Here is a 25,314-nt window from a genome sequence, read left to right as displayed (position 1 = left end):
AGGGGGTGCTGGCTTCCTGCTATTGTTAATCCCCCGGTCTTCAACATCCCATGTGGATTCTCTTAACACTGAGTCTGCAGGTCTGTAAATAGTCCCTTCTTTAAGTTCTCCTGAGCTAGGGGTACCTGGGTGGCTCAGTCGGTTAAGTGTCTACCTTCAGCTCAGTTCATGATCTTAGGGTCCTGGGATCGAGCCCCATGTCAGGCTCTCTGTTCAGCAGGGAGTCTGCTTCTCCCTCTCCCTTTGTCCTATCCCTCCTCTCCCCCCACCCTTGTGCGTGCACGCGCTCACGCGTGCTCTCTCTCTCTCAAATAAATAAATAAAATATAAAAAAATAAGTTCTCCTGAGCTAAACCCTTTTGAAGGGAATTCTGTTTTCTCCTGGGTCTTCACTCAAAACGGGAAACTTACAAATTATTCCACGAAATTACTCTGCCTTCCTAAGCCGACATCTTTCATCTGTAAGTACTAACCCTACTGCAGGTGGAGAAGGTTCGGTGAGGATGTGTGCCTGACATATGCGAGGCTCCCAGCACACAGAAGACCCCAACATAAGTTACCTCCTGGACGTTACCCGCTTCAGGCTGTACTGCCGATAGCAGCAGGTTGGTTTCCTCTTTGGATTTGCAGGCTGGAAGCAAAAGGCCGCTGTGGGGAGGGAGGGACAGAGAGAATTAGTAAATGATTAATTTTTTGTACGTCTTTTGCTATCTTTCAAATCACACCAGTTGTAACAAATGCAGTGAGATACTACAAAGGTTTGCAGACCGAGCGCATCATTACATCTGCTCCGGCGCCTTGCCTTGCCCAGCTCCTCCCACCGCACAGGACCAAGGGTAACACGGGTCTGATCTTCCACACCCTTCACCTGGCTCACACAACCGTACGCGAGCACGCGTACACCACGTGATTTCGTTTGGAGCTGGCATTTTGCAACAGGCGGTGCAGGATCTCAGCGCCCCCGCCCCACCCCGACAACCCTTGCCAGCTTGCCCCTGAGTCAGCAATCTCAGTGGCTCCTGTCTCAGCCTCCCAATGCCCCTGGGACCCTCCCTCCACACTCACAACGTCATGTCCACCCCAGGCAAAGGTCACCCCTGGCTGAGCAGCTGAGCGGCTGAAGCACGTGGGGGATGTGTTGTTGGTCACAGATCTGAGATTCAAATCCCACAACTGTATCCCACAGTGTTGCTGCCCCTCCCCCAGATGCAGAGTAAGTAGCCCACCAGTTGCCCTCCAGGAAGGTCATCCTTTGCCTGTCCTTAAAATGCCAACAAAGGCCGCCTCCCGACGTTCCAGGCTCTATGCCAAGCTGCAGCGTGTCTACTCGGTACGGAATGCCAGTCCACACACTGACCAACACTGCTCGCAGATTACTACTCACAGGCGGAATACTTCCTTGTTGGACTGAACCTGCTGGGATTTTAGGAGTGTGTGTGCATTTTTTGGTTTTGTTTTTGGCATAGAGAGGCTGATGCCATCAGATTGCATATCTGAACCCTGCAGAGCAGAGCAAGAACCTAGGGGATGGGCAGAAGGGGTCCAGGTGCCCACACGGGGACCACCAAGCCTTGAAGTTCTGCAGCCAGGAGGGGAGCTTGCCCATCATACTTGCCCATCATACTATTCCCACCTAGGGTCTCTCCAATCTCTTTGTGACTTTCTTTTCTCAAGGACTGACCCCTGGGGATCCCATGAGGGCTTGGAGAAGCTAAGAGGATGGGGGAAGAGAGGACGAGATACATAGGGGTAGCTTCCTGCTGAATCCCCTCTTCTCCTATCCGCCCATTTCTCTTCTTCCTATCTCTCATGGCCCTGACAGGCAAGGAAACTGAGGCTTGCAGAGTTTAAGCGCCTAAGCGAGCTCACTCAGCTGGAGAACGGCTCGGCTCTCCACCCCAGCTCTGACGCCTAACCCCAGTGGAGATGTCTGCTGGCTCTTCTCCCACCGCCCATGACTTCTGCACACGGGGAACTTCTGCTTCTTGTCAGTTCTGCCGCAGCACTGGGAATTCATGCAGTTACAAGATTCAGGTGTATTCTCCCTTGCAGAGAGGGCTGGGAGCACCCCTTGGGCAGGTCTGCTTTGCCAACTCTGCCCCTCATCTGCTTGAATCCCAGGGTATGGGCAGGGGGGTTGCTTGGCAGGTACCGGTGGATGGGCACACTGACAGGGGTCTCTCTTTCCACCGCCTCAATCCCATTATAAAATCCAAGGATTGGGTTGGGGGTACTGAGTCTCAGTACCTATTCCTGTGATCCTGGGTCAGGGCCCCAGAATTCAGATCCGAAACAAAGGCAAGGCCTATCGTTAACAGCCTGCCTCAGAATGGACGCAACTCAGTTTGTGGCTCTGAGGAGCCAGGGGGAGGCTGGTGAGTGCGGGGCAGTGTCTACACTTGCCCAGGGCCCTCTGCTTTGGGTTAGCTCAGAACCCCTTGGCAGTCGGGCGCTGAGAGGCCCATGCTTGCCTTCCCACATGGGCTGCACAGAGGAGACACTGGCTCACTGGAGTTTGGGCCAAGACTGGCCAAAGGGGCTCTAGTCAAGCAACAGGTCTCCCCCAGCCCCAGCCCCCAGTTTTAGAGAAAAAGCAGACGTAGGACAGGGACTGAGGGAAGGGGAATAGCAGCTCTTCCTTCCAGCTAATGCGAAGAGAGGGGTCAGATGACAAGGGGGAGAGACCAGCAGATCAAAGCCACAGCTGGGCTCTCTTGCGCAGGAGATGTCCTGGCGCCCAGTACTAACCTCACCTTCCCTTTTTATGTTTTTTGCTTTGGCAACAGCGTTATTGAGATACGATTCACATGTCATAGATTTACCCGTTTACAGGTACCATTCAGAGCTCGCAAGATGGTGGGGCCGGTGACCTTCCCGGGCCGCTGGGCCTGAGCGGGGCCGAGGTGCAGAGGCACTGAGCCTGCCCCCCTCTCCCCCCATCTGTGAAGACGGCGCACACCGGCCAGGTGCAGGATGAAGACTACAGGAAAACTCGATTTGTAGGTCGTCAGAAGGACGTGAATGAAAACTTTGCCATTGGTTTGATAGCTGAACAGCCCCTGACTGAAGCTGAAAGTCCGGAGGTCGTGTGTGACAGCAGCGGGGTGGCTCTTGGCCCCCCGGAAGTGTATATAAACCGGGACAAAGAAGCAAAAACTGGGACCTGCGCCCCAGGGGACTGCAGGTCAGACAGCACCATCACCAGAGCGGGCCGTGCACCTCGGTCCCGGGCAGTCCACGCGAGCATCTCAGTGTCAACAGAAAACAGGCGGGGGCACCTGGGTGGGTCCGTCGCTGGAGCATCCATTCGATCTCAGGGTCGTGAGTTCAAGCCCCACATTGGGCTCCACGCTGGGTGTGGAGCCTACCTAATTAATTAATTACGAACATTGCTGGTGCCGAATAAAGGGTGCTGCTATCAAGGGGGGGAGAAAAGAGTACAATTCAGTGGTGTAGGATATTCACAGAGTTGTGTAACCTCAGCACAGTCAACTTTAGAACATTTCATCACCCTCAAAAGAATCCCTGTCCTCGTCTGCGGTCACCCCCTGTTCCCACCACCACCCATCCCCCAGCTCTGGGCAACCACTCATTTACCCTTGCTTTTTAAACTCCTTTTTTAAAGATTTTATTTATTTATTTGAGAACGAGAGTGAGAGAGAAAGAACGTGAGCAGGGATAGAGAGAGAGAGAAGCAGAGGGAGAGGGGAACCAGACTCCCTGAGCCCCTGATGCGGGGCTCGATCCCAAGACCCTGAGATCATGACCCGAGCCCAAGGCAGACACTTAACCAACTGAGTGACCCAGGCGCCCCTACACTTTTTCTCTGTAGACTTATTTGCCTATTCGGGACATGTCACCTAAGTACATTTTACAATATGTGGTCCTTTGTGTCTGACTTCCTTCACTGAGCATATTTTCAAGGATCTTCCATGTCATGACATGTATCGGTACCTCATTCCTTTGTCCTGCCAAATAATATTCCACTGTAGGATATACTATATTTTATTCATCCACTTATCAGTCGATGGCCATTTGGGTTGTTTCCACTTTGGGGCTATTATGAATAATGCTGCTATGAATATTCATGTGCAAGTTTTTGTGTGGACATATGCATTAATTTATCTTGGGTGCAGGCCAAGGAGTGGGATTGTTGCATCATGTGATAACTCTATCTTTAACTTTTGAGGACTTGCCAAATTCTTCTCCTAAGTGGCTGCACCATTTTACATTCCCACCAGCAATATATGAGGGTTCCAATTTCTCCACATCCTCTACAACACTTATCATTATCTGACTTTTTTATTGTACCCATCCTAGTGGGTGTAGAGCGGTATCTCATCGTGGCTTGGATTTGCATTTCCCTCGTGACTCATGACATTGAACATCTTTACATGTGCTTAGTAGTCATTTATATAACTTCTCTGGAGAAGTGTCTATTCAAATCCTTATCCCAGGTTTCATTGAATTGTCTTTTTATTATTTAGTTCCAAGCGTTCTTTATATATTATAGATAGAAGTCGCTTATCCAGTATATGCCTAGCCAGTATTTTCTTCCATTCTGTGGGTTGTCTCTTTTTGGGTATGTCCTTTGCAGCACAAAAATTTTTAATTTTGATGAAGTCCAATGTATCTTTTTTTTCTTTTGTGGCTTGTACTTTAGGTGTCAGAGTTAGGAAACCATTGCCTAATCCAAAGTTAGGAAGATTTATCCCTCTATTTTCTTATAAGGCTTTTATGGTATTCGCTCTCCCATATAGGTCTTAGATCCATTTCGAGTTAGTTTTTGTATACAGTGTGAAGTGTAACTGTTGTTAGGTGTGTGTGTGTTTATAATTGTCAGCTCTTAGACAGATTACACTTTCATCATTATAAAAAGTACTTCTTTATCTTTAGTAACTTCCTCTACTGGGTCTGGTATAACAGGCGAATGTAGTCAATAATATTGTAACAACTTTGTACGTTGACAGATGGTAACTAGACTTATTGCAGTGACCATCCTGTAATGTATATAAATATGGAATCACTGTGTTTTACACCTGAAACTAATATTGTGTTCCAATTATTCTTTTTCAGTTAAAAAATAATATGATGATGGCATATACCAGAAATCCACTGGTTAATTTAAATTCACATTTATTATATATATTAAACATAAATAAAAATGGACTGGGTCTCATATTAGTATAGCCTCTCCAGTTTTCTTCCGGTCGCTATTTACATGATACACCTTTTTCTGTCCTTTTACTTTACATCTATTTGTATATCGTTACATCTAAAATGCATCTCCAATAGATAGCATACTGTTGGATCTTGTTTTTTAATTTGGTTTGATGATCTCTGCCTTTTGATTGGATTGTTTAATCCATTCATATTATTGATATAGTTGTATTTACCTTTTTACTAGTGTTCTAAATATCTCATGTCTTTTTTGTTCCTCTATTTCTCCCAGACTGCTTTCTTTTACATTGTGAATATTTTCTAGTATAAAATTTAAATTATTCCTTGAATGATTTTTTAAATTATTTTTTTAAAGATTTTATTTATTTATTTTGAGAGAGAGTGAGACCAAGCAGGGTGAGGGGGAAGGGCAGAGGGATGGGGAGGGGCAGAGGGAGAGGAACAAACAGACTCCCCACTGAGCAGGGAGCCTGACCTGAGGCTCGGTCCCAGGACCCTGAGATCATGACCTGAGCTGAAGTCAGATACTTAACTGACTGAGCCACCCAGGCGCCCGTTACTATTTTTTAAGTTATTTTCTTAGTGGTTCCTCTAGGCTAAGCTGTGGGCAGCTTACTATCCTGTCTTCCTGTCCCATCCAGGTAAGCTGTCCCCAGGAAAGTTCCTGGACAGAGTGTGTGGGCAGGAAAGTTACCTAAGGAAGGATGGCCTGGAACAAGGGATGCCACCTGAAGAAGGACCGAGGTCCTAAGATGGCCACACGGTGGCCTCAGTGAGCGATACAGAGGATGCGGCTTTGACAGAGCGTTGTGGGGGTGGGGGGGGGGTAGGGGAGATTTTATGAGTCCGATGTTCAGGCCCAGGAAAGCACATCTCCTAAGGTCTGGGCACAGCCCATCGGTAGCCCTGTGGTCAGGCTCCCTCCCGGGCTCCTTCCTGCACCTCGAATACGTCCCAGTCTAACCCCTGAGCTGGCCTACATTCCCTTCTGCCCCCAGGAACCAACAGGCTGTGAGAGCAGGGCTCAGTGGAAATGGTAGCTACCCCCTGCACTTTCCCTAGAGTATCCTAAAATTCGAAGCCTGAGCTGAGCCGGGCTGGGGGGCAGACACAGGGATGAAGGGTGGAGTGGGGGGATCTGAATGCGAGGAAGTGTGAGGAATGGACAGCTGAGGAAGGCTTCTGCCTTTCTGGTACAACCAGCCGCCCTGCTAAGAAAGCAAAGCATCCCTGTCAGTGCTTCTGGAAATCTTTGGGAATAGACCTGGGAGCAGGGGGCAGGTGAAGCACAGGACAGGTGAAGACCAGGGTCACCCACGTGCCAGGAATCAGTTCACTCACGGGGGTTAGGGCTCCCTGCTACCTCCTCACACTGCCGTAGGGACCCAGACCTAGGGCTTTGGGCGCCAGAATTCAGCTCCTGGCTGGGGCAGGGGCAAAGCTGAAGCATAATGAGGAGTGCTCTGCCCTTGAACCCTCACCCCAGGCCCCCGCCCTCATCCCAGGTAATGCCCAGTATCAGGATTTGCTGCCTTCCCAGGTCCAGTCCAAGGAAGAAGGAGGGGACATGATGTCTGAGGACCTCCAGGAGAGACTTCTCAGAAGGGAACCTGCCCTGGGCCCCCCTGCGGCCCACCCTAACCCTCACCCCAACCTTAGAGCTGATGCTTGGACCCCAGAGACTGAGCCCTCATGGGGTCTTCCCCATAAGATTTGGGGCTCCCCACCTCTCTGTCTCTGCACCCTTGGACCCACAATAGCCTTCACCAAACGCCCAGCCCAACTGAAGGAGGCGCAGGGTGCGTGCGGGAGGGGTGGTTTACAACCTGACTAGGCCGCTTGGGGTGAAGCAGCTAGGACACAGAAGGCACACGTACAAGTGTGCACGTGCCCAGCATGGTGCCAGGCCCCTCCTGGCACTGCCAGGGGCTGAAGGGAAAGCCTCCCCCTCCCCATCAACTGCCACCGGCCCTACCTCCCAGGGCACTCAGAACATTAGGCCAAGCTCTGCTTCTCCCATCAGGAGGCTTGCACTGGGGAGCATGGTACCAGCTCTCCAGTCATTCACATTATGGTCATCAGGGTGACAGGTCCCTCGGTCTCCACCTTGCTGTCCCTCCCCTCCCCTGCAGCATCTACACCTAACTGAGCCCTGTGAACCCAGCCCCGAGTGGCCCAGATGGAAAAGGTGGGGGGCGGGGGGCAGGGGTGGGCAGCTCGTGAGTGTGTTTCCAGTGAGAGAGAGGAGCAAGGCCTCACCCGCAGGACCCTGCAGTCCCCCTAGTTAGTGCCTGATGGCACCCCCTGCCTCTGCCGTGGCCTCTGCTTCTCTGACTCAGGGTCCTTTCCTGGTCTCGAAGTGGGTACTTAGGAAACATTCCTTAAAGGTCTAGGAGGGTGGAAATCCTGGGGAAAATGATCCACCTTGATCTCAGTGCCAGTAGAAACTGGCCTTCTCCCATTCTATCCGTCATTCTTTCATTCTCAAATTCATCATTCATTCATCCATTCATGAGCTCCCAGCCTGGAAGAGGAACTGAGGTGCTTGACTGTCCCCTGGGGAGAAGCCCGAGGTAACTTGGCGGCTGATAATGGTTGCCCCCGGATGCTAGGCCCTGGGTGCCTGGACATGCCCCCTGGCTTTCATAACCCTGTTCACACCTCTGTGAACCTGCCTGCATTATTGGCACCTGTGTCCTGCAGGACTCTGATGTGTGCACCTGTCACCTGGAGCCACTCATACTGCGGGTGGGCCCTTTATCCTGTGCCCTGGGACAGTCAGGGAGCTTGATAGCAGCCAATGGTCAGTGTCCTGAGAGCTGAGAAGAGGTCAGGCAAGGGGTGGCAGGGCCCCAAAGTGCTGGGCTGGAGGGAGGGAGAAACAGAGAGGGTGGGGGCAAGGCGCCGCCCCTGCCTGTCTAGGAAGGATGTGTTCTTTTTCTTTGCTTTGCTTATTTTAATTACTTAGAATTTTTATGTTAGATTTATTTAAAGAGCTTTCTAAGACATATTTATCACATATCAGTCTTTTGCTTGCATAAAAACTCAATAAATTTGTTAAGATATCCCCAAAACTTCTTGACATTTAGTATGTGGCTCTTCTGAATCACTTTTTAAATTTTTATTTGTCATTTCCATACAATAAAACTCCCTCTTTTTAGTGTACCGACCACTGTTAGTCTTTCCACCACTACCAGCTGCTCCTTTTGTGGTCAGCCCCTCCCTGCACCCCACCTCCTGGTCTGTTTTCTGATCCTACAGTTTTTAAGATTCATTTGTTTATTTGAGAGAGAGAGGGAGCACGAGCTGGGGTGCAGAGGGAGAGGGAGAAAGAGACCCTCAAGCAGACTTTGTGCTGAGTTGGGAGCCCCACTGAGATCACGACCGGAGCCGAAACCACGAGTTGGACGCACTCCACCAACGACAGCACCCAGGCACCCCGATCCTACAGTTTCTCATGACTGTCCCTGAGGGAGAGGGGTAAGGCAGCTGGGGAGTGGGCAGCCTCTCTCAGGGGCACCTTTTCCACACAGACAACACCCTGGGGCCTGAGCATGAGAAAGGAGGCCCCCAGGTGCGGACTCCTTCTACCTTCCCCCTCACCTCGCATCTGGCAGGTGTGGTGGGTGCAGCTTAGAATGGGGGATAGCCCCGGGGAGCTCTGGGTGGCCAGAGTGCAGGGATCTGTGTGCTCCCCCAGCTCTGCCAGCCCCAGGAACTCCGAGAGCACAGGTGGTCACAGTGAGGCAGCCCCCCGGAACCGACAGAACACAGGACATGCTCTACCGAACCACTGATGTTACGGTTATGTGATTATCACTTCTGCTGTGCGTCGGTCCCTGGGCTAGACCTCATCCTCACCACTGAAAAACAGTACTTTGTTGCTGACGGGACAGTACTGACCCTATTTTATAAACGACGACACTGAGGGTCAGAGAGGCTGCTCCCCAGGTCACACAGCTAGGACCTGGACCCAGGTCTGTCCGACTCCAGAGTGATCTGATGTCACTCATGGTTCAGTTTGGTTCAAATCCCAGCCTAGCTGCTGTGCGCCTTCGGGGGTAACTGCTTAACCTCTCTGAATTGCAGGCTCTTCATCTATAAAACGAAGGGATGCATACTCCTGCCTTCTATGGTTGTCACGAAAGTGAAACGGGACCCCGGCGCTTGGTGCAAAGGAGGCTCCATGTCAAATATTGTTCGGGGTTGAGTTGTGTTCCCTCACATTCCTATGTTGAAGTCCTAACCCCCAGTACCTCAGAATGTTGCCTCATTTGGACGTAGGATCTTGGCAGATGTAATTCTTCAAGTTAAGTTGAAGGCATTAGTGCGGGCTCTAGTCCAATATGACTGATGTCCTCATAAAAAGGGGAAATTTGGACACAGAGCTACAAGCCAGGGAAAGCAGCATGTGAGGGCGAAGGCAGAGATCAGGGTGGTGCTTCTACAGGCCAAGGATAACACTAAGACCACAAAGAAGTAAGCAGAGTAACTTGTTGAGGTTCACCAGGTTAGCAAGTTTCTTAGCTTGCTTCTTTGTAAAGGGGGTCACTACGGAGGCCCTCTCCATGGTGCTGGGCGTGGCAATCAAATGCAGCCCCGTGAAGCGTGCTTAGTAGTGTCCAGCACATATTAAGGACTCATTAGCATTATCTGATTGTATCCGCTCCTCAGGTCAGCCCAGCACGTGGCCTGCCCCCTCCACACCACATGCGTTGCCAACACGGCCTTGAACCAGCATGCCCCTTCAGCCATGAGCTGCAGTGGGGCCAGTGGTGACCACTCCTGGCTCTTCTCCAGAGCTTGGGACAGGCCGTTCCTTTGCCAGGTGCCTGCTGTCCTACTCTCTCTGCCCTGAGCCCCGGGACCCAAACTGCAGTGAGGACGCAGGATTGAGCGCACTTGCTCTCTGGATGGCCAAGCTCCAGGTGGGACCCAGGGTCCCTGGGCTCACCGTCCCCTTGCCCCATTCTTCTGGGCGCTCTGTGACCTGCTCCTGCAAAGCGAAGCCTTCACGGTGAGGTGGGGGGTGGCGGCAATGAGGAAGCCCTGTGAGCTCTTTCCTGCTGATCACGTACCTCTTTCGTCTTCCTGTTCCCACTGTGGAGCCATGTCAGCCTCCCTGCAGCTTTGGAAGTTCTGCCCCAGGAAAGAGGGAGGAGGATAGAGAGAAACAGGATATACATGGCCCTCGAGACTGCCCCAGACCCATAGAGACTCCTGGATCCCACAGGCCCACCAGCACCCCTATGGCTCCAGTTGGCCTGGCACGGGGACTTGGGTGGGCATCAGCGTTCGCATCTGGCTCCTGGCTTGGAGAGCCGTGAAACAGCGGGGTTCTACAACTCTGGCTTGGTAAGAACCAGCCCCCAGATTCCCCTCCAGAGAGGCCTGGCAGCCGGCCTCCTCTTCTCTGGGAGGGCCTAAGAGAGCAGAGCGGGCCTGCCCTAGGAGCTTCCCAGGACCCTTCAGCCCCTAGAGCATTCTGCTTTCTTGACTTTCCACTCCTGGCATCAGAAGCTACCAGAGCACTAGAGCAGCCTGGGGGACGCCCCACCCAGGGGCCCCCAGAGGCCTGACCTCCCCGCCACGGGAAATAGTAGCCCAGGACTACCTGGTTGGCAGGAGCCAAACACCTGTTCCTAGAGCTCTGTTGGTTACTCCCAGCCTCCAAGAGCCCCCACTCCTCCCTCCACCCCAAGTGGGAAATGCTCAGCCCACAACCCCCACCCAGCCTGCCCCTGAGAAGGCCAAAGAGGGGCAGGGACTTCCACCTTCCACGGTGAAGTGTTGAGAGGCCATGTAGGGTCTTGCCCCTGTGCCCCCTCCCAGGACTTCACGCTTCAGTTGCTCCAGGCCAGAGAGCAGCTCTTCCGGAGTCCCAGAGCCAACCCTGGGCCCTCCGTCTTCTCCCCAGCAGCCTGAGGTCCAGATGTGAGCTGAGGAGCACCCCCTCTGCCTTTGGGCTGACCCTGACATCCCAGACAGAACTGGCTCCTCCTCAGTGTCTCCCCTCAAAGGACCACAGTCCTGCCCCAGGTGGGATCCCAAGCACCGGTTCCAAGCTGCAGGGGCTTGAGATGGGTCTGGCTGGTAAGCACCTTGGCGCCTGTGACCTCAGGGCCTCCTGCACCCCAACGAATGATGGGTGGGCCTCATGCACCTGGATGGGACCCCTGTCCCTGGTGGGAACATCTACAGACTCTGGGCATCAAGCAGCTCTGCCTGAGACAAGAGAGGACACTGAGGTCCACAGCTCAGTCCTGTCTCTGTCCCCATAAGGCATCCATTCACAGTGCAGGAGCCTGGAAGGCTTGAGTTACCTGCTCTTTCTTTGCCTTCTTGTCCAGGTGCCTCGTGCTCTTCAGGCAGGCAGGAAGGACGGGAGTTCTGATCCCTTCTGTGACAGAGCCCAGTCCTGGGGAGGGAAGTGGTTTGAGTGAAATGCTGAAGTCAGCAGATTTTCGGAGTGCTTGAATCATCGCATGTAGGGGTGGAGGGGTATCAGGATGTCTGGGCGAGGCATCCTGACAGTCTAGAAGGAGGATGTGAGTGGGGGAGGGGTGAGCAGAAGGACCAGAGATGAATGCACCGAGAGGCAGGGCAGCGCCGGGGTGCGGGGACAACACTAAGGCACTGAGCTGATCTGGGAGACTCTCCACCACCTTTATTTCAAGGACCAATGAGAGGGGCGCCTGGGTGGCTCAGTCGGTTAAGCATCTGACTCTTGATCTGGGCTCAGGTCACGATCTCAGGGTTGTGAGTTGGAGCCCCAAGTCAGGCTAGGCATGGAGGCTGCTTAAGATTCTCTCTCGCCCTCTCTTTAAATAAGTAAGTAAATAAATAAATAGATAGCGCCAATGAGAAATCCAGGCAGTAGTGCTACCCTGGGATCTGAGTTTATATGAGAAAGAGACGCAGAGACTGGATTTTCTGAGGAGTTCCTGGGAGCTCCAGAGCCTGCTGGCGCTGTGAGACAGAGGTCCAGAACAGAATTCATGGAAAAGAGGTAGAAGCCAGGTTGCGGGGCAGGGGGGGTGGGGTGGGGGGTCAGGGCGAGGAAAGGTGCTGACCACAAACAAAAAGGAAGTACCCTTTGTTCTTAAAAGGGTCAAGGGAGCAGAGAGCCAGGGCCGGGGATGGATGCGGGCGACAGCACAAGCCCTTGGGCCTCCGGCCACGTGAAGAGGAAAAGGGAGCTGCAGATGAGGGACGTGGGGACGTGAGGGCTGGAGGCGTGCATGTGACAGTGCTGGCCAAGTGGGGGACTTCCAGGTCATGCCCTGGAAAGCTCTGACGGGGTGTCAGTTGGTAGGAAATGGAGAGGAAGCCCCAGGGTCTGGGCATTGTCATCATAAAGCTACCACTTATATGTTCTCAGGGGCCGAGAGGGGCCGAGTTAAACCCTGGCTCAGATCGTGTCTCTGCTCAGCCTGAACAATGACCCACAAAACCCCTCATTTTGTGACGTAAGCATTTACTATCTCCCACCAAAGAATGGAAGTTCCAGGAGGGTAGGGGGTTTAGGCAAAATAGACTTTTGTTCGCTGTTTTACCCTGGCACGTAGAAGGGGCTCACTGAGCGCTTGTTGAATTTAGGCCTCGAAGCCAACCTGTGACAGTGATGCTATCCTCATTTTGCAGATGGGAAATGGGGGTTCCAAGAGAGTCTGCGGTTTGCTCAGGGTCACACAATACCTCTGTGGTAGAGCCAGGGGCTGACTCAGGCCTGTTAGACTCCAGGGCCCGGTGTCTAACCAACAAGCTCCCAGAAATAGGTACATGGGCGACAGGTGAGCCTGGGGAATCTCAAGGGCTGGGCCTGAGGGGGTGGGTTTCCTGGAGGGGAGGTAAAGGCAGCTGTCATTCGCACAGGCAGGTGAAAGGGGCAGGTCCAGAGTTGGGGGGGGTTCTTGTCCCACTGTACCTTGCACCTCTGTCCTCTCTCCCTACCACTCACACTAGGCTTCTTTCAGTTCCCTTTGGTGACACGGCTCCCCCCACCCACACACTCATGCATCCTGGCCTCTACCGGAATTAGGCCTCTCACCACACCCTCAATCTGTCACCCCAGTCAGGGGAAGTGGGGGCAGAAGCTAGCTCACCGTTGGGAGTGAGGGGCTCGGACACACATCTGGGGCTGTGGAGGCCAAGTCTCCCTGCTCCCATGTGGCCAGGCCCTGCTGGGGGCATGGGGGTGGGGTGGGGGGCTGGGAGTGACTGCAAGGAGGTTGGGTGTAACCTCACTTCTCCTTTGCTTTTGCTTCACCATAGACAGCATAGGAGGCAAGGAGACCCTGCTGTTTTGGAAGAGCCTGAATGATGCTCTCTGCCCCTGCCCCTTCCTCCCTATGCCTGTCTCTGGCCCAGAGTGGTTTTGGTTTAGGTTCCCCTGGTCTGGGCAAGGCACTGCTGTGTAGCCCCTATCACGGCAATGCTGTGAGCTCAGTAACTTCTCCCCTTTACAGACAGAGACTGCGATTCATAGGACCCGCCTAAGGTCACATAGCACAAGAGACGGATGCCAGCCCCTGCATGGTTCTTAACAAAGTTCAGAGTCTCTACAAGTAGGGATCTCACCTGAGCAAGAGGGACAGTGGGTAAGGGGCAGGGGACAGCATCCTAGAGTCTCACGGTCCCTCACACTATATGTGGGACATCTGAAATAAAAGAAGTCTCTTGGTGGCTATTGCTCCAGATATATTTTCTGGATCAACATAGAATATTTTTTCTACCGAGCGTAACGGATCTCTGGTGGAAAAGGGTTCCCATTTTGTGGTGGCCACTTTCTATTTAATGGCAGTTTCGTTTTTACAGAAGGAAAATATGAAACAATCTACCTATCCACATTTTCCCCAAACACACTCTAAATTTTTAAAAATATGAAATAGTGAAATAGCAGATACAAATTATGAAATACTTGTACATAATTATATTTCCATTTTACATGAGGGCTGGGGGTTGGGGGAGAGGGAAAGAGATGCAGACAAGAAGAAAAAAGACACACATAGTAAGTGATGATACAGATTAGTAGTGACGAGTAACCCAGGCGTTCCTAGAGGGAAAAGGAGAGGAGGGAAAGGTCAAAGTTCTGATTCATCAACCGATAACTGGATTCGCGAAAAACACAGGAGCCTCTAAACTTTAAAGGGCAAATAATACTATCAAAAACGTGTATATTTTAGTTGCTATCTCAAATTTAATCAAGTAACTTGAGAAATTTCATTTAAAAATATTTTTATTAAAAATTACTATAGAAAACAATGAAAAGACCAAAATAGTCCCCTAGTAAGCTGATTCCAGTGGGGATCAGACATGAAAATAAAAATTTCATAAGTGAAGCCAACGAGGATGAGTTTGGGGCTCAGAAACCTGACCAAGGGGAGGAAGTCAAGACAGGCTTTCCAGAGGGGATGATCTTGACAAAATTCGGAGAGCAGTCTTTATCAAGCAAAGATGCTTCAGGAGAAGAAACAGGACGTATGAAGGTTGAGTCCGGTGAGACCCATTTATGGAACCGAAAAAACATTCAGAACAGCAGGTGGACGGACGGTCAAAGTAGAGGTAAGTGTGATAGGCAGGGCAAGAGACCACGCACTGACCCAGAGAGGTCCCGAGGGCGACCAGGGAGGGACAGCAGGGGCAGGCAGTTGCGAAGGCTGAGACTTAGAAAGGGACACAGTGGCTTGAGGAGCCCTGCCTGCAAGCACGTCGAGGAGTGGGTGTCCAGATCCAGATGCCAGGGGGTTGGCCCTGGAGCGACCCTCGAAGGAGCACGGGCGGGCAGAGCGAGGACCCACGAGCTGTCAGTCGGCCCTACGGCGCCCCCATATGCACTCTCTTGACTGCCCGTGTCTGCCCCGATTTTGAGCTCCCGGGGAACGCGGGCTGGGGAAGTTCCCGGGCTCCGCCGAGCACTTCGGCATCACTGGGGGGAGGGGGGTCTGGGGTTGTCAAATGACTGTTCTGCAGTTCCAGATTGCCGAAGGAGCCCGGGTAGTCTGCCTGGCGTCTCCCCGGAGGCCTTGAGATGCATGGGGGCCCGGCCGGGCCCGATGCTCAGGGGCCCTCGGTCGCCGGGTCAGTGCGGGGCGGGGGGGGAGAAGGAGGCAGGGTGGTCCCGAGGGGCAGGGCAGGGCGGGGCGCTGCGGGCGCTCCCGGGCTCTGCAGCTGCGGCCCAGGGGCGGGGGCGGGCGATGCGGAAGTGCCAGGCGGGCGGGAGGCGCAGCTCCGGGAGAGCGCAGCTCGGCCCCGCCGCCCGGCCCCTGCTCCCGGGCGCAGCCACGCGGGCGCACCGTAGACAGGTAGGTCCCGGCCGCCCGCGCTCTTCTCCGCGCCCTCCGGGCACCTGCCGGCGGCGGGAGGCGGACTGGGGCAGGGCGGGAGCGCGGGAGGTGTCCGCGTCCGGCTCCGCCTGGAGCCGGGGCGCCGGCGGTGGGAGGTGGGGGAGTGCGCCTACTGCAGGGCGCGCCCCTCGGGTTTGGCGGCCTCCGAGGTGCTTCCCACGACCGGATCAGCGCGGGATGCCCCGCGCCGGCAGCCTCCGTCCGGCAGGCGCCCGGAGAGCCGGGAGGCCCGGGCGGCGGAGCGGTCACCAATGCCAGCTCTGCTCTTCTCTCCCTCCGTCTCGCCAAGCCGTCTCAAGGATGGGGAGCGCCCGGGCGCCGGCCGGCGGTCCGGCTTGGCTCTTAGAGAGGCGAGCCCCTATTCCCCCTTTCTGCGCGCTTCGCATCCCTCTTCTCCCGGCACCCCTCACCCTTTCTGTTAAGAGGATGAGGCTTAAAGGGCTCGTCTTCCCAGGACCTTAAGGCCCACGGCAGGAATTCGGGCAGAGCCTGTGGGCAGATGGTGTCGGGTAGGGGCGCCGTCTTTTGACTCGCGACGGATCAGGGGCAATGACCCTCCTAGCAGAGAAGAACCGCAGGGAGCAACTCGTGGACTAGTTTCTTTACGTGCTTCCCTCGAACTTCAACACAAAACCAGTTCGAGTCTAAAAGTAGAGGGAAAGCGAGATGGCTGTGGCCAGGACGCGGGTAGAAGGTGTTCCCCGCCCCTGCCCCCCGCCCCCCAACGCGCAGGTGTCTCTGGGCAGTCAGGGGAGGGGCACTAAAGGGTGGAAGAGACAGGGGGCGCCGTCCGCTGGAGGAGCGCTCGGAGAGGCAGAACCCGAACCCAAGCCCGCGCCCTGGAGGTGGTTCCGCAGGACCGGCTTGGGCTCCCCGCGCGCCCAGGGCGAGAAGTGACCGGCACCGGCCAGGACGCAGGCGGGGCCGATGGAGAAGGCCAGAGGGGCAGCGGGGGTCAGAGGTAGAGTCCCCGCCCTCCCTTGAACTACTTCTGTCAAGTCTGGGGAGGCACTAGGAAACCACTCTTTTTTACCTAAAGGCCTTCCTTTGGGGTTTCCCCCTGCACCTTAGCCTTCCCCCTGAAGGAAGCGGAGAGAGGCATCAGCTGCCTCACAGCCTCAGCTTGTCTCAGGATGTGGTCATCTCACCTGGAGGGTGTGGGATTAGGGTCATACCAGGTGCGGGGAACGCGTTGCCTTCTCCCCGAGCTTAGCGTGGGGTTTGCGGGGGGCAGTGTGACTCGGACAATCTCCAGAGGTGACAAGGGGCTTGGTGTTCCTCCCACTAGGGGCTGCGAGCTTCCTCCCCTCTGGGTCCCTGGTGCCCACAGGGTTCCATGCTCCGCAGGTGGTTGGCTCCTGGAACTTTAGGGCCCTGGGGTGAACTGTGGGGCTTCCGCACCCCAGCAGGAGTTCCTGAGCTGCCCCTCGAGATGCCTCACTTTCATTCACCCAGGAGGACTTCCTCAGGTGCTCAGCAGCCCACTCCTCTCTTCCTCATTTCCACGGAAACTGTTGCAGGTTTTCTGGCTTTGCCCACTCTCCAGGGCTCAAATCCTAGGTCTGGGGGCTGCAGAAATGTCACCCCAAGTCTACAGACCCCTGAGAAGGCAGGCCTGGTCAGGCCTGCCCTCAATTGAAAAATCAAGTCCCCACAGCAACGGGGTGGAATGGGGGATGCACTTTCTGAGGTTGTGCGATAGCTTTGGAGGTCCCCTGGGAGTGTGGGTGACTACTTCTACCTGGAGGGAAAGTAGGGATGGGGCACAAATGCATTGAAATTCAGAACTCGTTGCATTAGGATAGTCTGAGATCTAAGTCCACCTCTCGGCAGGAGGAAGCCTCCTTGGGAAACACACTGAGCCTAGTCCTGGGGCACCTGAGGCTGAAGACCTTTCTTTGCCCTGCTGGACACCCTCCTTTGGCCCTGGCTGGACACATTATGAGAGCCTCCTCTCCATACTCCGCTCCTTAGACCACCCAAAGTGATTGTACGTTACTGACCTGAGTAATTTCAAAATCTTTCTCCCGAACAGCACTGCTGAGCCAGGCTAGGCTGCAGGACTCACCCTGACTTCCTCCTTGTCCTGGGCAGAGGAGGAGGGCTCTGTGGTCTCCTAGCTCCACCACCCCACGCACAGCAGTGGGCCTGACCGTGTGGAGGGGTGGTCATCAGGGTAGCTTGCCTTCTCCTCTGGGTCGACAGAGCTTTCTTCCGTCCATGTCCACTTAGCCACAATTGGTAGCTACTGATGACTGTCACTGGTCTGTTCTAGAACCAAGGCCTCTAGGCAGAGGGTGCAGGTGGGAACTACAAATACCAGTGCGGTGGGTGAGGCTCTACCCAATGCTGTGAACCACACGCAATGTATAATGACCGCCGGCAAGGCCTGGGGACTGGGGAATGAGCTACAGGGTAGAGGATTGAGAACTTGGTCTTGGGGACACGAGTGTCAGTTTCCCCATGTACCTTCCCTCCCCCAGTTCACAGTGAGTCAGATTTCCGAGTTGTCTGGTCTGGCCACTTTCATTTCCCCTGGGGCTGGGCGGAGGTTGGTTCAGAAAGGGGAACTGAGCCTCCAGTCTTCCGAGGCCTGGGGACAGGCCTGGGGGCTCTCCCACTCTCCCTGTCCTAGCCCAGAGCTGGGCACTGCTCTGAGGAGAGGCCTGCAGATGGAGACTTCGTAGCAGCGTGGAGGTGGTACTTCACAACTCCAGCCCAAAAATGCACTGGGCGGGGAACTTCTGGGGAAACTGAGCCCCAAGCAAGCCTGGAACGATAGGGTCCACACCTGATCATCTTGTTCCAATCTCCCATCTAAGGCAGGTCAGGAAGTCCACCTGGGCTTGAATACCCCCAGAAGCCAGTTGCTCCCAGGCCTAGCCTATTTGTTGCATGGCTTTAGCTGTTAGAAAGTTCTTTTTCAACCTGGGGCTGGTTTGTCTCGGTGGAGGCTGTCCAGGTGTTGACTCAAACCCTAGTCCTTTTGTCACATGGTGGTACCACAAACGCTAAGGATAGCTCTTGTCCCTATCCACTGACCCAGATGTCCCATTTCTTTAGCCATTCCTTCCCTGACAGGCCTGCCCCACCACGAACCCTTCCTTGCCTATCACAGCCCCAGCGGCCTTCCTCTGACCTCTGGTCTCACCCCACTCTGAGTCAGAGGAGGATCCTGGAGAGAGCAGGGCTGGTGGGGGGAGAAAGAGCTGGAGGACAGAATTGTCAGCACTTGGGGTATATCAGTTGGCTGGTATTAAGTCCCACTTAAGGCTGCTGTCCTGGTGATGCAGGAGGTAGACCGAGGGGGCTGATGGGATTTCTCTCAAGATGTCCAGCTGTGGGGAAGCTTCATCCTTGAGGGAAACTGAGGAGGAAAGGAAGCTCTGAGGAACAGGTGGTGGGAACCCTCTCTCCATTCACATGCTGTGACTTGCTCTTCAGCCAGGTTTCCTAGAAGGTGATACAGTGAGGGAGTTCTTGGGACAAGGAGAGGGGGGCAGAAGGGGAGGAAGGGACGCAGGGTGGGGAGGAAGAAAGCTGAGCAAAGAGGTGGAATGGGCTGGAGACAGCCTCCAGCCTGACCCCACAGGGAACTCTGGAGTACACGTCACACCAGTTTGCTCCACCTGAAGCAAGGGGACTGGCTTTTTGTCCCCGCATGTCCGTCATTCATCGGCTGTGGGCTGCCTAACCCTGGAGTGAGGCAGCAGTGAGCAGCTCTGTAGCTTTGCACCCTGTTCCAGCCTCACAGCAGCTGGGGAGTCGCTGCCCCTTCTAATAAGGCACGTCTGGGTGGGGCACACATAGCATCCACTCTATCTGTAAGCCCCCCCTTCTTCCCCCACCCCCAAACACAAGGCACAGAGTGACTCTGTGACAAGAAGGCTGATGGTTGGAAAAGGGAATTGGCTGTGAGCATCTGGGCAGACCAGAGACACTCCAGCCCCCAGTGCTGGGAGGAAGAAAAAGCCATACTGTCCCTGGCTTGGTCCCCTGGGTAGCCCCCCCGCCCTGATCCTCCCGCTGCAGGGAGCGTCTATCTGCAAATCTTCTGATAACCCCCCTCTTTGCCCACAGACCCCTTTGCCATGAACCAACCTGCCCCCAGGGCACCCCCTCCGCCCCGCCGCGTGCGACTGAAGCCCTGGCTGGTGGCCCAGGTGAACAGCTGCCAGTACCCAGGGCTGCAGTGGGTCAATGGGGAGAGGAAATTCTTCTGCATCCCCTGGCGCCATGCCACGCGGCATGGCCCCAGCCAGGATGGAGACAATACCATCTTCAAGGTAAGCTCTGGATGGGGGTTACTGCCTGGACTTCCTGGGCACCCCCGCCCTAGAAGAGGGTCCCCGTACATCTCCAGCTGACCACTCTCCCAGCTGCCTGGCTGCAGGCGACCCCAGGCTTGGACCAAGGGGACGCAGGCATACCCCCAGCTGTGCCTTTTTTGACCTCTTGCCCAGAGCGAGGTGGGCACTCCCCCAAGGAGAGCTTCCTCCTCCTCCCTTTTCTTGTCTCGTTCTCATCACCCACAGGTGCGTGTGCAGTGTGCGTGTTTGGTGTGTACAGTCTCTAAAAGGAGACCACAGAATGTCCCACTGATGTGAACACTAGGAGCTAACTACTACGGATATATATAATATCATATATATATATATGGTATATATATATATGTATTTTTTTGCTTATATTTTCAGTTTTCTGTATGTGTGTCTATAAAATTAAAAAATGAAATCAACCGTATGTCTTGTATCCTGCATTTTCCACCCAACATCAGAACCAGCTTTCCTCTGCCACAAATGCCACGTCATTTTCAGTGACCGCTGGAGGGGTTAGCAGTTTAGCTATCCAAACCCGGCTTTTGGACACTTCACGTTGCTTCTAGTGTTCCAGTATTGAAGACCCATTGCCATGTACCCCCTCCAAACTCTTACCCTTTGTGTAACTCAAATGATTTTCTTTGGGGTTAGTTCCTAGAGTTCAACATTGCTGGGTCAAAGAGAATTTTTTTTTTTTTAAAGATTTGGATATGCTTTCCTTAGTCTTTGCAGGTTGATATTTACCCTTTGAAGGTTCTTTTCAAATCTGTTTCTTATTTTTGAATAGGTAACGCAATTCAAAATTTAAAAAGTGTAGAATGGTTTGTAGCCAAAAGTCTCCCTCCCACCCCTGTCTTCAGCCACCCCTCCCCTCCCTGGGGGCAATTAGTATTGTCAGTTTCCTGTTCATCCTTCCTGAGAGATTTTTGTGTATACATGCAAATGGGTACCTATCTTCCCCCCACTTTTCACAAAATGATAGATGTAGACGTACCCTTCTGTACCTCATATTTCTTGAAGATTGTAACATGTCAGGATATCAAAAGCTTCTTCCTTTTTTTTTTTCCTTGCTTCCCCGTATTCCATTCTAAGGATTGGCTGTAATTTAACCAGTTCCGGTTGATGGACCTTTATTCAGATCTTCTGCTTTTACAGATAGTGCTGCCACGAAAAGCCTTGTAGGTGCAGAATCTTGTGTGGTTGCTTCTGTATCCCTAGGATAAATTCCTAGAAGTCGAATCCCTAGGTTAAAGGGAAGAAATCTTTGTAATCCTGCTATCAGCCAATTTACCCTCAAAAATAATACCAACAGCTCAATTGTATGGAGCCCATCCGAAGTGCAGGCACAGTTCTGGAAGCTCTGTGGTCTTCACTACCACCCTGTGTGGTGGGCACTATGATGGGGATGTTACAGCAATAAAGAGGCAAAGTGACATGCCCCTGGCCCACAGCTGGTGGGTGGCCGTTTCCAGATTCAAACCCAAGCCCACTCCAGATCCCATGCTCTTGTCCACCGTGTGACACCATCCTCCTTAGAGATTGCACCTATATTTACCCTCGCAAGAGCAGTGAATGAACTGGCTTTCAAAGCACTTACGTTTCCTTTCGTTTGTTGGAGCCCCAAGGGCTGGGAAGGACTGGTGTCCTATCTCCCACCTTGCAGAGGGACACTCAGGTCGGGCTCTGAGTGTCCCTCAAGTTCTCATTGCTCGGCAGTGACTCCCGTTGGCCATCAGGGGCTGGGGCTTTGGTGAGGGCGGAGGTTCTCTGTGGTGGCCTATCTTTTCTTCCTGCCTCAGGCCTGGGCCAAGGAGACAGGAAAGTACACCGAGGGGGTGGACGAGGCGGACCCGGCTAAGTGGAAGGCCAACCTGCGCTGTGCCCTTAACAAGAGCCGTGACTTCCGCCTCATCTATGACGGACCCCGGGACATGCCACCTCAGCCCTACAAGATCTACGAGGTCTGCTCTAACGGCTCCGCTCCCGCAGGTATCAGGCCTGGCCCTATGTGGGCTACCTTGGAGGCTGTTCTGGAAGGGCCAGGGCCCCTCCAGCGTGCAGTGGTCAGGGACATGCTTCAAAGTCGTAATACCCCAGGTTGCCGGGAGCGGCGTGCGATGGACCCTGTGAGGGGCCCGGAATGACTTGGCACAGACTAGGCCCCTTGTCTGTCTTCCTCTACTTGCCCCCGTTCTTGGCTCTTGGCTCCGGGGAGTGTAGGTCTAGTGACCTAAGGAGCTTAGTGCCATGTCGGGGAAGTCCCTAGCGATTCCCGGAGGCTGTGTGGCCTTTCACCTCACTGCTGGGGCAGCTCTGGGCAGGGAAGAAGCCACAGCAGGAGCTGCCGCACGGAGCCCTGGCGGCCTTCCTTCTCCTCCCCCATGGCCTCCCCTGCTTTGTTTTCTCTCCCTGCTTTGCAGAGTCACAGCCCAGTGAGGACTACACTTGCGGTGCAGGAGAGGAGGAGGAGGAGGAAGAGGAAAACGCAGGCTCGGGACCATTCTTGACAGCGTCTGCCTGCGCTGACGTGGTGGGTCTTGTCAGGGCCTTTCTGCTGTCCTGCTCTGCTTTAGGATGAAGCGGTCCCTTTCCTCCAAGGCCCTGCTGCCCTTTTCATAGCTCTTCTCTTGAGTTTCTTCTTGGGGTCCTGAGGCTAGGAACACAGTCACCACCCCGAACCTCCTTAGGGCTTTGTTGGTACAAAACATGCCCACACGTCGTCTGACACACCCTCGCAGGAGCTGGGGGTGAGTAGGTACTGCCACGTGTGGAAGGCAGATGAGGACACCGAGGCGCTGAGAGTTCACCGAGCCGCCTGGAGGGCAGAGCTGGGACCGAAGGCAGGGTCTGACTTGCAGAGTGAACACTGGGGGATTGCCTTTGTGGTTCTCATGGGTTATTTCTTTAGCATCAGATCAATTCATTAACCTGTCCTCCCCCCTCTCTCTCTCTGGCCTGTTCCCTCCTCCTTTGCCTGGGTCTTCCCTTCAGCTCCAGAGGATGTTACCAAGCCTGAGCATCACAGGTGGGGCCGGGAGGTGGGGTGTGGTTGGGGGCCTAGTATAAGAAGCTGCAGGTCCCCTAGGTACCTGGGAGGGGGCTGAAGGGAGGTTGACGGGGAGGCCCAGGGCTGAGAGTAGGTGGGCCTGGGGGAAGTTCCCAGAAGTGGCATTAAAGCCCTGCCTATCCCCACCCTGTGTAGAGGCGGTGCAGCCTGGCCCCCCCCTGGCACCCTATTCTTTACCCGAAGAGGATAAGTGGCCTCGCACTCTCCAGCCGCCTGTGGTGCTGGGCCCTCCTGCACCAGACCCCAGCCTCCTGGGCCCTGCCCCCGGCGACCCTGCTGGCTTTGGGGAGCTTCTCCCTGAGGTTCTGCCGAACCTGCAGCCTGGGCCCCTGGCTGCCAGCCTGCCCCCCACGGGCGAACAACTCCTGCCCGACCTGCTGATCAGCCCCCACATGCTGCCTCGTAAGGACCCACAGGAGGGCTGGGCCGGGTAAAGCAGTGCTGGGGGGTTGGTTTGCAAGAAGGGTGGAGGCTGGAGAGCAAAGATGTTCAAGCCAGGCCCTCCCCGGGTGGGGGATGGGGGAAAGGAAGTGGGAGAGCTGACGAGATGGCCTGGCTGCTGGGCAGAGAGGACAGAGCAAGTCAGTGGGCTGCAGAGCAAGGAGGCATGGGGCTCACAGACTGGCCGGGCCTGCCCTCTGCCCCACAGTGACTGACCTGGAGATCAAGTTCCAGTACCGGGGGCGGCCACCCCGGGCCCTCACCATCAGCAACCCACAGGGCTGCCGGCTCTTCTACAGTCAGCTGGAGGCCACCCAAGAGCAGGTAGAGCTCTTCGGCCCCGTGACCCTGGAGCAAGTGCGCTTCCCCAGCCCTGAGGACATCCCGAGCGACAAACAGCGCTTCTACACAAACCAGCTGCTGGATGTCCTCGACCGCGGGCTCATACTCCAGCTGCAAGGCCAAGATCTGTATGCCATCCGCCTGTGCCAGTGCAAGGTGTTCTGGAGCGGGCCCTGCGCTTTGGCCCACGGCTCACAGCCCAACCCCATCCAGCGTGAGGTCAAAACCAAGCTCTTCAGCCTGGAGCATTTTCTCAATGGTGAGGGACTAGCCTCATGTTCCTCCTGGCTTTCCCCTACCCAGGGGCAGGGTTCTAGCCTCTAAGGGTCTTGATGTTGCTGCAGAGCTCATCCTGTTCCAGAAAGGCCAGACTAACACTCCACCGCCATTTGAGATCTTCTTCTGCTTTGGGGAGGAGTGGCCCGACCGCAAACCCCGAGAGAAGAAGCTCATCACTGTACAGGTATACTACCGGCTCCTCCCCCTCAAGCCCCCACTCTGCTTTGGCTTGAATGTTGGGGGAATCGTGGTGCTCAGCCCTTGCCCCAGGGTGGAGGTTCCGGGCTGAGCAGTGTGAACTTGGCAGCCAGAGATAATCAAGGCCCAGGGCTGCCCACACGTTAAGTAGCCTTTGTATGAGGTAGAAACTGGTGCCCCTTCCTCCTGGTGGATGCAGCCCATCACCTGTCCCGTGGTGGATGCCTCACGCACAACTGGATTTGACAGTCCCGCCAAGGTTCTCCCTGTCCCTCTTTGCCCCCCAGGTGGTGCCTGTAGCAGCCCGGCTGTTGCTGGAGATGTTCTCGGGGGAGCTTTCTTGGTCAGCTGATAGTATCCGGCTCCAGATCTCAAACCCAGACCTCAAAGACCGCATGGTGGAGCAGTTCAAGGAGCTCCACCACATCTGGCAGTCCCAGCAGCGGCTGCAGCCTGTAGCCCAGGCCCCTCCTGTGGCAGGCCTCCGTGCCGGCCAGGGGGCCTGGCCCATGCACCCAGCTGGCATGCAACAATAGACTGCAGACAGTGACTGGTACAGGCTTCCCAGGTGGCTGTGTGGGCTCACGTGAAGGTATGATGGCCCCAGTGGGCACCTGACTGGCTGCAGGGCCCTCTGTCTGGGTCTCCTGGAAGAGGATTTGCACCAAGGCAAGGGGAAGAGGTCCAAGTTCCAGGCTCTCTCCTGTAGCACGAGGGAAGCCGGAAGCCAATTTTGCTTTGAGGGCTGTCTCCTTGTATGTGCCTCTCCTCTGCTCACTCTGGAGGAACTCAGCCATTAGCCACAGTGAGCAGAGAAATTAACTCCATCAACCCTGGGGGCCTAGTTGAGAGGGAATTGTCCCAGAGTGGCCCACTATTATGGTTGCCCCCAATTCCTAAGGCAAAAAGAACCAAGTGCTGTGGGCCATGCTCCCTCGCCAGGGCATGGGCCTGATCTGATTTTGGGGCTTCCTACTTTGAGCCTCACTTCCTCACATCTCTCTCCCTCCTGAGATAGACAGGCACTTAGGTATCACACCAGATCCTTAAGGCTGGCAGCTACCTCCTTCTTGAGAGTCTAAGAACGTGGGGTAGAAGTGGAATTTAATGTATTTTTCAATTAATAAATACTAAAAACAGA

At 54.6% G+C, this 25,314-nt stretch overlaps 1 protein-coding gene and 1 long non-coding RNA gene across 5 annotated transcripts; one reads left to right on the top strand and one right to left on the bottom strand.

Moving 5' to 3' along the window:
• Positions 1–237: 237 nt before the first annotated feature.
• Positions 238–18,986, bottom strand: LOC103676646. Of its 2 annotated transcripts, XR_572179.2 has the most exons (4): positions 17,531–18,986; positions 11,505–11,599; positions 10,260–10,320; positions 238–648 (listed from the first exon to the last, which is right to left on the bottom strand). It is a non-coding gene; the product is annotated as an uncharacterized LOC103676646 (long non-coding RNA). The 2 variants fall into 2 exon arrangements; XR_005838514.1 differs by lacking the exon at positions 10,260–10,320.
• On the top strand, positions 15,125–25,314 carry IRF5 (interferon regulatory factor 5). Of its 3 annotated transcripts, none has more exons than XM_040644022.1 (9): positions 15,125–15,261; positions 19,608–19,813; positions 21,646–21,835; positions 22,267–22,376; positions 22,838–22,871; positions 23,049–23,315; positions 23,563–23,955; positions 24,041–24,159; positions 24,461–25,314. In XM_040644022.1, the coding sequence occupies exons 1-9, from the start codon at positions 15,216–15,218 to the stop codon at positions 24,707–24,709; spliced, it is 1,614 nt and encodes a 537-aa protein (XP_040499956.1). In that variant the 5' UTR covers positions 15,125–15,215; the 3' UTR covers positions 24,710–25,314. The 3 variants fall into 3 exon arrangements, with proteins under 3 accessions (XP_040499956.1, XP_040499957.1, XP_008704083.2); XM_040644023.1 differs by lacking the exon at positions 15,125–15,261 and adding an exon at positions 15,360–15,485; XM_008705861.2 differs by lacking the exon at positions 15,125–15,261 and adding an exon at positions 17,388–17,517.

The sequence above is a fragment of the Ursus maritimus genome, unplaced genomic scaffold (assembly GCF_017311325.1).
Source record: "Ursus maritimus isolate PB19 unplaced genomic scaffold, ASM1731132v1 scaffold_3, whole genome shotgun sequence".
Lineage (NCBI taxonomy): Eukaryota > Metazoa > Chordata > Mammalia > Carnivora > Ursidae > Ursus > Ursus maritimus.
Note: the sequence above shows the minus strand (reverse complement) of the source record. Positions and strands in the feature narration are given on the sequence as shown.

What these genes read in the sequence shown, in the direction of transcription:
- IRF5 (XM_040644022.1), top strand. Translation starts at nt 15,216, where the DNA reads ATGGGGGCCCGGCCGGGCCCGATGCTCAGGGGCCCTCGGTCGCCGG. An exon ending in CAGGGGCCCTCGGTCGCCGG is followed by an intron (nt 15,262 to 19,607) that starts GTCAGTGCGGGG and finishes CTTTGCCCACAG; the next exon opens with ACCCCTTTGCCATGAACCAA. An exon ending in GAGACAATACCATCTTCAAG is followed by an intron (nt 19,814 to 21,645) that starts GTAAGCTCTGGA and finishes TTCCTGCCTCAG; the next exon opens with GCCTGGGCCAAGGAGACAGG.